Source organism: Xiphophorus hellerii, chromosome 5 (assembly GCF_003331165.1).
Source record: "Xiphophorus hellerii strain 12219 chromosome 5, Xiphophorus_hellerii-4.1, whole genome shotgun sequence".
NCBI lineage: Eukaryota > Metazoa > Chordata > Actinopteri > Cyprinodontiformes > Poeciliidae > Xiphophorus > Xiphophorus hellerii.
The window spans coordinates 30,618,584-30,631,474 of NC_045676.1; the positions used below are offsets into that span (position 1 = coordinate 30,618,584).

A 12,891-nucleotide genomic window follows, 5' to 3' on the forward strand; every position below is an offset into this window, starting at 1 on the left:
GTACTACTCAGTGTTTGTAAATGATAAAGAATCCCAATCAATAAAGAAAATAGAAACGGGGCAAAATGTGAAATAAATAAAAAAATAAAAAAATGAAAATCCAAGGGGAGTGAATACTTTTGTAAGGAGCTGCAGAGTTGAACTTTTTTTTTGCTGACCTCAGCACTGGTACTTTAGCACCCCCTGCTGGTGACGGCTGACACCAGGATTAGTTTTGCCTTTCTGAACAGTTGCAAAAAAAAAGAAAAAAGAATGCCACAGCTAAAAAAGTTTTTCAGTAGTTGAATAAACTCTCCCCTCCTCTCTCCTCCATCTAAGAGATGAAACCCGGTTAGCATCAGGAAGCTGCTCCATCCTGCTGCCTGGTTCTGGTTCTGGTTCTGCTCACTTTGGTTCCGCCTTCAGAGACTCCTCGAGGTTTATTTTGGGGACAAAGATCAAAAGTGTGTTGACCCGCAGCAAATTAACTCCGCAATTATGTGTGTGTGTGTGTGTGTGGCGTGTGTGTGTAGGGGTGCGCGTGCTGCCTCCAGGGGATTTGCGTCCATGCCTGCTGGGACGTGGACAGCTTGCGGATGGATTGATGGCGTGACGTCACCTCTCCCAGAGGGCAGGATTAAGTCAGGAGGGACAGAGACGGCGCTCCGGTAATCTCCCCGGTGATACATGGGGGAAGCGGACACGGTCGGAACCGTGGGTACCGAGTGAGCCCCCTTACCCCCACCCCACCCGGCCGCCCCCCTCCCCTCCCTCCTCAGTTAAAGCTCCCAGCATGAAGGGTCCAGTGGAAGCTCCGTGGGAAGGCGACGCGCCCCCGGACAGGTGAAGGCAGCAGCAGGTAAGCTGCAGAGCCGCGCAGGGTGAGCTCGTTTGCGGAGGATTTACCTCGGCAAGGTGTTCACAGGCTGCGGCGATTGTCTGTCAACAACTGCTGCTAGTACTGCTCCTGTGTGTGTGTGTGTGTGGGTGTGTGTGTGGGCGTGCGTGTGTGTGTGTGTGTGGGTGTGTTGGCGTGTGTGCGCGCGTGCGTGTGCTGCAGTGGAAAGATTGGGCCATTTTTCCTTTTTAGCAGAAAATTGTAATGAAATGAGCTTTTCTACGGCGTTACTGTTCACGCGTTCATGCAAACAGAGGAGGACGCAAAGTTAAACCCAAACTGGTTGGAGTGTTGTAGCGCGTGAAGCGGACAGATTTATTATAGACAAAGCCTTCAAATTCATCTGGTAGAACAGCAGCTTAGACTCCAAGGTAAGAAATAATAAGTTGTAGTGCAGAGAAGAAGAAATGCTCATTTAATGTCCAATCAACCATTTCTCTTCTCATTTATCTTTATGTTTTGAATTATGATTCTCCTAAAAGTCTCAGTGAGAAAACATGGTCAGTTTTCTGTCAGAGGTCACAACAGTTTGACTCAGAATCTGCTGCTGTCCCAGAGAGTCCGTGGTTTCATCTAGCAGAGTTCTGCAGGCTTTACCATCCAAAGAGCCAACATAAGGACGAGGAGGAACAGAGTTAGAAACTGTTAGGCACTTAGCGCTGTATCTGTACTTAAATAAATTATTTGGTTATTATTATTTTTTCATTTTTTGGACAAACTTATTAAGATCTCGTTTGGAGACCTTCCACTTGCGGCTCCGGTTGCCGCTGGTTGGAGGCCCCCTCTTCAAGTGAAGGCGGCCCACAGCACCACACATCCTCCACCGGGTTTAACGGGGTCAGCATCAGAATTTATCCACTTCCTTTAATACCAAACGTGGGACTGATTGATGAAAACATCCATTTCAGTCTCATCTAGTCTGAGTTCATATTTGTGGTTAAAGTTTGTAAAGTTATGACCATCTTGCTAACTCCACGTGTTCATGTTGGTGATAGTTGGAAAGAAGATACTTTTTGTTCTAATGTCACAGTTTTTTACGTCGATTCGGTCGTGTGGTTGTACTTTGTTACTCTTTATGAAGACTTCGGCCATAACCTGAATGCTGCTCACAGCAGCAACGAGAAACGAAGCTCTGCATAATGTCACATTTCTGCTGCAGTCCTGAAATGATAGAAATTAAACAATAAATGGCAAAAATACTTCTACTATATGCATTTTAAATGTCACTCACCTGTCTTGTGGTATTGTTTGCTGTAAGTAAAGTGAATAATTAGGTAGAAGAGATGCAGCAGTCAGGTTTTTCATGTTTCCTTTCAGGTCCGACGTTTGGACAGCATTTATGTTTCTATTTTCAAGGACTTTTAACTCATGGAAGTGAAATAAATATGCTGCATTTTCTTTGGCTGACAGAACAGTTTTGGATCCAGCAGAAAACGAAAGAATTACAACACCATGGTCATCTATCATCAAAGGCCTCCAACGTTTCTTAAATCAGATTTTCACAAAGTTCCTAAAGATTTGAATCAGAGTGAATACAAACAGGTCCAATTCGTTTAGTAACAGAGGAAAAATTGATCATTTGATCAGAAATCAAGATTCATATGAAATAAACATTTTGTCACCTTCCTAAGATAATGGCTGAAGTCTTTTTTTATTTTTTTTTTTGCCAAACGTGTTTTTTTTTTTTGTGCCTAAATCATCTTTCGTCAAAAAAGTAAAGATTTTTGCAAAACAAAGAGAAAAAGAAACAAACAGCACTTTTGGCAAAAATGACTTAGGCCTTTATTCTTGGAAGGGGTCGTCTGGTTTTTCATTAAGATGGCAAAATTCAAAATGTGGGGATGTTGATCACTTTACTGCCATTTTGTGCTGTCCTCCCTCTTTACGCACGGAATCCTTGGTTTTTTTGTGCTTCTTCCATGACAATGAGGAGAAGAGGAGAGAATAAAAGACTGACTTCACGCCGTAGCTACATTTCCTATATTCATCAGTCTGAGCGTTTATGGTTTTGCTGTCACCTACTTGGCAGTTTCCTCTAAATAACCAGAAAACCCGCAGGCAAATTTGCTGAGGTCCTGTTACTTTTACCGCTACCGGTTTTTAATTCACGCAAGCAGTCTTTAATTTGCGGGTCTGGGTCCAATACCCTGTCATAACCAGAGCGCGTTTATTCTCCTGCTTCAGATGCGCTGAGATCAGAGAGGAAAGAGCGCCTTCTTCTCTTTTGCCCTCTTTTTTTTTCTTTGTTGGGTGAATTCAGCCGCAGAAACTCTGAATGAGAACAAAAGAAGTGAAAAGAAAGTTTTGAAAGTGTGCAGGTATGCAGTGGTGGCGGTATGTGGGGGTGTGTGTGTGTGTGGGTGTGTGTGTGTGGGGGTGTGTGTGTGGGTGAGTGTGTGGGGGTGTGGGTGTGTGTGTGTGAGGGCGGTGCGCTGACACAGCCTGAGAGAGACAGCAGAGGCTGAACCCCAGGGAGGGAGCGACATCAGTGCGGGGCAGGCTGGGAATTATGCGACGCGGATGCGTCCAGTCCTGTGTCCGCGCAGCAGAGAGACACCGCGGGGCGTCTTTACGCTCAGAAGCCGCCTCGTCCTCAAAACCTCACCGCCGTTCTCTCTCCTTTCTCCCGCTCCAGTTTCACCTGCGAAGACACGGCGGAGGACCGCGGAGCTCCTCGGCGCTGAGCGACTCACGGATTCTCCGGTTAGCCATGAAGACGCGCGGGGCGCAGTAACTCCTCGCCACCAGAGAGCCACGCGACCATCACCATGACCCTTTAAAGTCTCGCCGTCCATCTCCAAGCAGCAGAGGAGACGAACAGAGAGGCCTTTAAAAAAACCAACAACAACAAAAAAAAAACAATTATTTTTTGCTTCCTTCAGTCCGCAGATGGACCGAGTGCCCTTGGCACTGGCCGCTAAGATGCGCTGGATCACGCTGATGCTTGCGGGCTTGACCTTCTGGGGGAAACTTTCTATTTCTAACTGTTTCGACTACGAGGAGCCCGGATTTGATTATTATGAAGAGGAGAAAGTGGAAAGCATCGACTACAAGGACCCGTGCAAAGCTGGTGAGTCAATTTTCCAACTTTGATTCAGGTTTGTTTTTTTGGTGTTTTTTTAAAACGTTTCAGTGATGACATGGATAATTATCCTCTGCGTGTGGGCACAGTGATCCTCTCACACATCTGGCTCCGATCAGGCACGTGTATGTGTGCATGAGCAATGACAGCCCGCGTGCGTCTGTGCATGCGCTCGTGCCCATGATGATCCTTTTCAGGCAGTTTTTCGTGGCGGGATGAGTCCTGCAGCCCGCAGATCCCGCTGCAGGGTCCCGCCGCGGATCCTCCTCGTGGCGCGCTGCTTGTGACCCGCGCGCCGCTCTCAGATCAGATCAGGAGCCAAAGTCATGCTGCGTTCTGAGACGTGGTCGGGAAAAGCGGTTCCAGAGCGGTTTCGGCATTTGCGAAGATGAGAAACAGCTGGAATGCAGTGTAGCATCAGGCGCTGCTGTCTTCCTCACTTTAACTCTTGAACAAATTATGCAAAAAAATAATTTAGCGGCAGACTTGGAGCAGCTTCGAGTAAAGCATGTTTGATGGAAAGCCGCCGTGGAAGAGGTTTATGTGAACATAAAATAAGTAAGCCGTCACCAGGTTCAGTTCATTTTCAGTGGAACTTTGCTCCCTTTTTTAAGCAGAGCTGCGTTGATTCAAAGCCAGTTTTAAAGTTTCCTCCGATCCACTTTTTCCACTTCCAATACCGATACAGATTTCTGAAGGTTAGTATTGCCGATATAGAAAAAAAAAATAAAATAAAATAATTGTGCTGAATTGACTTAAAACGTTTGTTTTCTTACACACAGACATGTACTTAACAATTTTTTGAAAGCTCTGCACCAGTACACCACACCTACATACACCAATAGCTCCACAGGCTTGGTCAAACCTGTAGAAACAACACAACTGTAATTTGTTAAGTCAGTTCAATTAGGAGTAGAACAGCCAATGTAAAATAAGTATTAAATAAACTGACACTGACAATAACAATAGGTTGGCTACGTTGGTCAAACACGTAAAAATAAACTGCAACAAACCGTCTTTCAATATTCAGAAAGTGCAATTAGGGATTCTAAATGTAATCTCAAATAAATAATAAAGCATGATGTCACTCAGAGCATAAAGCATAGAATTAGACTAGTTATAGCTTATGGATCAGGCACATTGTCACCTGATCTAAAATTATGTTCAATATCTTCACTGATATGGATATTAAAATCAGATCGAAGCATCCAAGTGGAGATGCTTATGCTAGAGCATTTTACAACACGTAAAACAAAAAGTGATTTTCTCCGTCAAATTGTATGCTAATAAAGTAACTCTCATCATATGAAAGCAACATGAAATAATTAGAAAAGGATGATTTACTTGTTAAAGGGACAGTATTATGTAAAATTGACTTTTTTGAGCTTTACATCATGTTGTTATGTTATTCCCTCATCAAAAACACACCTGAAGTGTTGCTTTGATTCTTTCATGCATGTTTGAGAAACCCTCTAATCTCCCATGGCAACCATTGAGATGTGTGAAACACCTGGCTAAGCCTAACGCTGCCTTCTAGGACAAAGTTGCAGTTTCCAAGTTTCCTAATTTCCACCTTACATAGCAGTCCTCCCTCCTGACTCCCCTACTCAGCTCCTTCAGACTAGCCAGCAGCAATTAGCAAACACCTGACGGAACTGCATCTGCTGGACTCATTATAGGAGCTACTTCTCAGTGAAATGCTGGTAAAAACGTTGTTAAAGGGTTAATAAAGGAACCATGTGATGACTTCCTGGAGGCAAAGTTTTAGAAAGAGTATGAGTTTTTAAAGAGACAGAGACCTAAGGCGTTATACTTCAAAGTAAAAATTCTTTAAAGTCATTTTTGATATATAGCATTTTTCTTAAACAGTTGAAGATCATGTAGTTACTTGATTCTGGTATAAAATGGCACTATGAGCCTAGAAAACATATTGTACGGCTCCTTTAATAACAATAATTTGGGTGATGATGACTAAATCAAAATTTTGAAAGGGTTCTTGTGAAAAGGTGAATGTTTATCATCTGTTATGAAGCTCAATTTGTAATGATTAAGACTGTTTGTTGGGGAGGATTTTAAAGTCATCATCGTTTCTGATTCTCAGCAGAGGAACCTGAACGTCTCCTCTCACAGAAACTCAGGTTTTATGGCCAGTGATTGTCGTCTGAAGTCCAGATTTATGTTTTTGTACCCGTGTGATTTAGTGGTTTGGTCATGTTTTCTGTGATGACACAAATATGAACTCCACCCAGAGTGCTGACCATCTGTGAGCTGATCCCCATGCATTCCCCTCATACCAAGTATACAGAGCTCACAGCCCTCTCTGTGTGTGTTTTGATGTGTAAATTACACAGATTTGTGTAGAAGTGATTTCTTCTCGCCGCTCCCTGGCTTTACACTGCACTAAAAACATCCACTTTGTGTTGTGTGAGTGTGTTTGGATGGAAGCCCAGCAGGTCCACATGGGTTTGACTGCCAGAGCGAGTTCTGTAGGTTAAAATAACCGAGTGAAACGCAAGTGACCAATGTGTTTATTTGCAGAAAATGTACATGAAATAAAGAATTTATTATACTCACTGCGTCTAGATTCACTGCAGAAAACTGAAAATAGTCAAACAACTATCCTATTTCCTGGAGTTAAAAAATCCGTAGCTGTTTTTGTGTGTGTGTGTGTGTGTTTTTAGAACATCTTGTGTGAGTGTTCATTAAGGCTGAGATACAGCAATTTTTTTTGATGCTGTTAGAGAAAAATAAAATTTGGCTTTCTTTTCTGCCCTCTAGGATTCAGATTTCTAGGATTGACAAAATGTTTTGACCTTTTTTTTTTGCAAACTTTTTCTCCATGACTTTAAGACCAGTAATTTATGGCTAAACATGCATTTCTTTACCCTACCTAAGTTGCAAAAATCCATCCATTTTCTTACACCCTTGTCCCTAGTGGGGTCGGGAGGTGCTGCTGTCTATCTCCAGCTAATGTTCCAGGCGAGAGGCGGGGTCACCCTGGACAGGTCACCAGTCTGTCGCAGGGCAACACAGAGACAGACAGGACAAACACACACTCACACCTAGCGAGAATTTAGAGAGACCAATTAACCTAATAGTCATGTTTTTGGACTGTGGGAGGAAGCCAGAGAACCCAGAGAGAACCCACCATGCACAGGGAGAACATGCAAACTCCATGCAGAAAGACCCCGGGCTGGGAATTCAACCCAGGACCTTCTTGCTGCAAGGCAACAGCTCTACCAACTGCGCCACTGTGCAGCCCAAGTTGCAAAAAATAAATTGAAAATAAAACAAAACAAAACCCAAAAGCAATCATTGCAGTAAATTAGCAAAGTGCCAATACAGCTTTGGTCAGTCGGTGAATAACGGCAGGTGTGAATGCAACAGGAGTCTACTAATGTTTGCCTTTGATATTAACATCAAACTGTTTCATTTAGTTCTATTCACAATAATTTCTTGGCTGTAGGTAAAGCAAAATAATTTTCTATGACACACTTTGTCTTGTGTCATCAACAGACATCTCTGGAATATTGTAGGCATTGAATCGGATGGATTTGAATGTGCCTGTATGATTTCGTTGTAGTAAGTCTAGTGATTTCATATTCCTGGATATGAAATTCTTCAGACTTACTTAGCACATGATTCAGAGATAAAGACAAACAGTTATGTTCTTATTACAACAGAACAAACTTTTGATTGGACTGCAGTGAAAAAAATCACCTGTTGATTTTTACTGGCTGATTTTCAGCTTGATTGACGATGACAATCATCCCGATTTCCCTTTGGCAGACTACTACTTAATTACCTTGCTCAGAGGCACATCAGAATGTGGCAGGAGGAACCCAAAACTTTCACATTTCAGCTCATTCCAGTGATCCCCAGGCAGGAAGTCATCACAACATGGCTCCTCTTTTGACCCTTTAACAATGTTTTTGCCAGCGTTGCTCTGAGAAGTAGCTCCTATAATGAGCTCAGCTGTTGCTCAGTTCCACCAGGTGTTTGCTAATTGCTGCTGGCTAGTCTGGAGGTGCTGAGTGAGGAAGTCGTGGAGGAAGGCCCCTCTGTGAGGCGGAAGCTCGGAAGCTGCAGCTCCAGGGAGGAATTGCGCCTCGAAGGCAGTGCTAGATCCCACCAAGTGATTTTGCACAGTTTGCCATGGGGATTAAAGGATTTCTCAAACATGCATGAATGAATCAAGGCAACACTCCAGGTGTGTTTTTGTTGAGGGAATAACATTATAACATGAGGTGAAGCTGAAAAAGAGTTGATTTTGCTTTATACCGTCCCTTTAAGTTATTGTGTAGCCCTCTGTACCTCTGAAGACAAACACATCTTAGTATTTTAATGATTTTATAATCTTGCAGATGCAAAACAAAGTGAAACCTTCCTTCTAGCACACACGGAGAAGTGGGTCTCAGTGTTTTGTAGCTTTTTTTTCTGGGCGCAGCTTGGAAGACCTTTAAGCTCAACTCATTCCAGGGCTGACCCTGTGGCATCGTCGTCGGAGCGGTTGGTATTCCGCCTCCTGTTTTTGCTGGGAAAACACAAGGGGGGTTGGGGGGCTAGGGGGGTGCATTTGGCTGTCTGCTTATCTCCTCCGAGTCCCACGCCGGCAGACAGGGGAACGCGCACTTCCACGTCCTTTGTGAAGCCATTTCCCCACGCGAGCACTCCAACCCCAGCTCGCCCGCGTGCTGGGTACGCACGCAGGCAAAGCTCCCTCCATTCACCCTCGCTTATCTCTTCCTGGTTGTCTGCATCCTGCCGCTCAGCTGGAGATGACACACACGCGTGCACGCCGACACACACGCTTGCACGCGCACGTGCTCCTTCTTTTATTCAAGAGTCATTCATGCTTCCTTCCAAATCACTGTTCTCATAAAATGCTCACACACACTCGAGTGCAGGCTAAACAAACTTAAGTGTGAAAGCTGTTTCTTCAGGAGGGATCCAAGAAAACAAATACCTTTCCTCTCTTTTTTTGCCCCCTAAAGACAGCAGCAGTAATCACAGAAGGACACGATGACACTCTGTGGGTTTTCAGGTTTTTTTTGTGTGTGTGTATTAGAATTGGCTTACAGCTCTATGTTGCTGAGACAACAATTCTGGTTTTCCTGAACCATTTTGTTTAATGTGCCTCTAGATAAGTGACATTGCTCAACTGATTTATGTTTGCTGTATAAAAATGTCCCTTTTCCACACGTCAGCAGTTTATCTGCACCTGTTCAGGATCCAGCGTGAGGATTTGTAAGCACAAGTTCCTTCTGTCCACAAACTGCCCAGGCTTAATGTGGCGCCTTTACACGTTCTTGTGCATGTTGCCTGAAAACATGAAGATGTATCTTAGTGTCGTGGTTTGAACAATTTCTGTCTCTTCTAGGAATTATGAGTGATCATTTTTCTCGGTTTTGTTTTTTGCCTTATGCATCGGGAAGAAATTTGGAAAATCGACCTGGTACTACAGCGCTAGGAGTTGTTGTTTACTCTGGAATCACTTTCTCATTTTTTAAAATTTTACACAATTTTTATTTTACCATCCAAGGATGAACGTTTAATCATCTGTCCACAGTCATTGAGTGCCCCCTGCTGGTCATCTAATTATTACCTGAAACAATTAGAAAATAAGGCCAATCTTGGAATGGCAAACCTCTCCAAGGATTTGCCATGCTGGGTTGAGTGAATCCTCATCAATGCTGCATGTCTGCGTAGCATAGCATGAGCTGAAGATAGCATGAGCTCTTCATTGGAGCTGCAGTTTTTAAGCCTCTGAGTTTGTGTTTCACAGAGCAGCCCTCCCCCACTCAGCTCCTTCAGACTAGCCAGCAACAATTAGCAAACACCTGGTGGAACTGTGCATCTGCTGAGCTCTTTATAGGAGCTACTTCTCATAGCAACGCTGATAAAAACGTTGTTAAAGGGTTAATAGAGGAGCCATGTTGTGACGACTTCCTGAAGGCGGAGTTTCAGAAAGAGCAGGAGTTTTTAAAGAGACAGAGGCCCAATTTCAAAGCGTTAAATTACAAAGTTCAATTTCTTTTAAGTCTTATCTGTAACAACAGAAGGTAACTTGACTGTGCTTTAAAATGGCATTTTGTGGATGGAGAATACATAATGAATGTTGCAAATTGTAGTGCAAATTATGGAATGATTAGAAAATACAAAATTTGTAATTAAACATAAACACTCGTCTTTGATTCAAGTTCTTTTATTCGCTTTTGTTTACAACTTTATTCAAATCTACCTCCTCTATTAAAAAACCCACAGCACTACTTTACCTTTATGGTCAGGTTTTTGCTACATTTCGTATCTGAATACAAACAACGTTTCCAGCAATAAGCTCCTATGTTTTATAGTCCATAAGAAGAAAAAGATTGGCAGGTGTGAAAGATGAAATTTGTAGGTCAGGCCTCAATGAAAAGTGGAAATCCTAATTAGCACCAATATTGGTGTCTTCATAAATCTCATTGAGGAAAACAGAAAATGAACTACAATATGACATAACTGCATTTGAGAGTTCAATAATCCTCACAGCTGAATGTGAGAAGCAGCTGCCCCAGATGTGGATTTAGCTGAATTAGCTGAGAATGAGTCTTCTTGTTGTTTCCAGGCTGATGTACACTGTAGCTGTTCATGTAATCAAACACTGTGTGTGGGCGTGTGTGTGTGTGTGTGGGGGGGGGGGGGGGGGGGGGGGGGGTGAGTGTGTGTGTGTGTGTGTGTGATGGAGTCTTGTTAAACTGTCCCATTGCTTGCATTATGCTTTAGTTCTTTATTTTGTCAGTGAATGTGTCAGAAAAACAATAGCAAGCTGGAGTTTGACTTCTTTTTTATTGGGTTTCCACGGTTTTTAATTGTCAACAGTGTCTCACAGTTCAAGACCTTTGTTCCACACACTGCAACAAACTACAATGAGTTACCAGAAGATACATTTATGTTTCTGTGTCTTCAGTCTGTCTGGTACTGTTCTGATTTTTTAAAAGACTTTTTTCCTTCTTTTCTGCACCTATTGAAGTGGATTTACAGAGACGGTTTCAGACGTCTTTTTCTGCTCGTCTGTTTCTTTTAGTTCTTGTTGTTCTCTCATAAAATGGAGCTCCACAGTTGTGGAATAGCTTAAAATTTTCATCACCTCCTCGTCTGTTTGCCCCAGTTTTTGTGCCTGTTCATGCGCAGCGCTCTGAAATGGCACAATTTCCTTACTTCAGTGCCAAAGAGAAAATTTCAAAAAAAAATTCACTTACATTTTACAGTTTGATTATATAACGTGACAGCAAACTGTGGCTACTGTTCCCTGCTTCCGCTCTTCCACAGTAGTGAGGAAGCTGCAGCAATGTGCGGGCTGCACTCTTTAATGTGTGTGTCTGTACGAGAGCAACTGGTCTCACTGCTGTTATATTAAACAGGATTTTCCCGGGCAGAGTGCTGCTGCCACTGAGCTTCCCAAGGCCTTCCTCAGGATTCCCGCTTCGGCACAGATGTGGCGAGATCTGACTGTTTGTTCTGGAGCGGGAATCGTTCCGGCGCCGGTGAAGCCGTGAGTCAGCACTGCCGGCGTTCTGCCCACCTGCCACGCATTGCTCAATTATTAAAGATGTGGGCGCTTTTGTCACCTCGCTATTCCTGCTGGTATTTATAGCAGCAGAAAATCATTCACCTAAATCCATCAGAGGCGAAGGAAAACCCGCTTTCTCTGCAGAGCGAAACTCATTTTTACGTGGACTATCAAAGTAACTCAGTTTCATATGAGGAAGATATTTATTTATTAAAAAAAATTATTTTGGTACATTTATTATCATCTTCTTTGGCCTTCTCATGCCTCTTGTGTGTTTATGGAGTGATTATTCTGGACCGGTTTTAATCCAGATGAATACAAACCAGAATATGCTGCATGTCTATGAACAGACTGCAGTCTCCACATGCCTCAGTTTTCTAGTCATTTCAGGTTTAACTCTGAGTTTTGTACATTTTCATGCTATTTTTCTGCTCTGTCTCATTTCCATTATAAACTTTCACTTGCATATGAGTAAACAACTGTATTTTTAAAGAATCAGTATTGTTTAAAATCCACATTTTTAAGCTTTACATCATGTTGTAATGTTATTCCCACGTCAAAAAACATATCAGGAGTGTTTGCTTGATTCTTTCATGCATGTTTGGGAAATCCTTTAATCTCCCGTGGCAACCATTCAGATATGCTAAATGTTTGGGTGGAACTAGCTCCGCCTTCGAGACGCAGCTCCTCCTCTGAGCTACAGTTTCCAAACCTCCACCTCACAGAGCTGCCCCTCCACCATCACTTCTCCACTCAGCTCCTTCATATTAGCCAGCAGCAATTAGCAAACTCCTGGTGGAACTGAGCATCTGCTGAGCTCATTATATGAGCTACTTCTCAGTGCAACGCTGGTAAAAACGTTGTTAAAGGTTAATAGAGGAGCCATGTTGTGGCGACTTCCTGAGGTTTCAGAAAGAGCAGTGATTGAAGAGACAACAGCCCAATTTCTTTTAAGTCTTTTAAGTCGTATTTGATGTTAATAGCATTTTTATAACAACAGAAGGTTGCATAGTTACTTGATTGTGCTATAACATGATAATATGTTCCTAGAAATACATAATACTTTCCCTTTAAGGAGGTTTTATCTGTTAGTTGTTTAATAAAAATGATTCCAGAAATGGCACTCATCCTTTCAGGCCACAACATGAGATGAACAGTTTATAATAAAACAAAAGTTCAGTCTCTTTCATTTCTTCTCCTGATCACAGTGACTTAAATAGATCAGCTTCAACTTTAGAGATGCAGTTGCTGCTGCCCATCAATCTGGGAAGTGCTATAGGGTCATTTTCAGACTAAATGAAGATGCATCTTTCTGAAGTAAGAAAGATTCTTCACAAGTGGAAAATATTAAATAGAGGTGTTAATACTGGAAGTAATGAA

General features: G+C 42.8%; 1 protein-coding gene across 1 annotated transcript in view; it reads left to right on the plus strand.

Moving 5' to 3' along the window:
- The first annotated feature begins 3,293 nt into the window (after positions 1–3,293).
- The window catches only part of tll1 (tolloid-like 1), a 51,923-nt gene continuing 42,325 nt past the window's right edge, over positions 3,294–12,891 (plus strand). Inside the window, exon 1 of the mRNA XM_032562632.1 lies at positions 3,294–3,947. Coding sequence (XP_032418523.1) covers positions 3,767–3,947 — 181 coding nt within the window. The 5' untranslated portion in view covers positions 3,294–3,766. The remainder of the gene's footprint in view (positions 3,948–12,891) is intronic.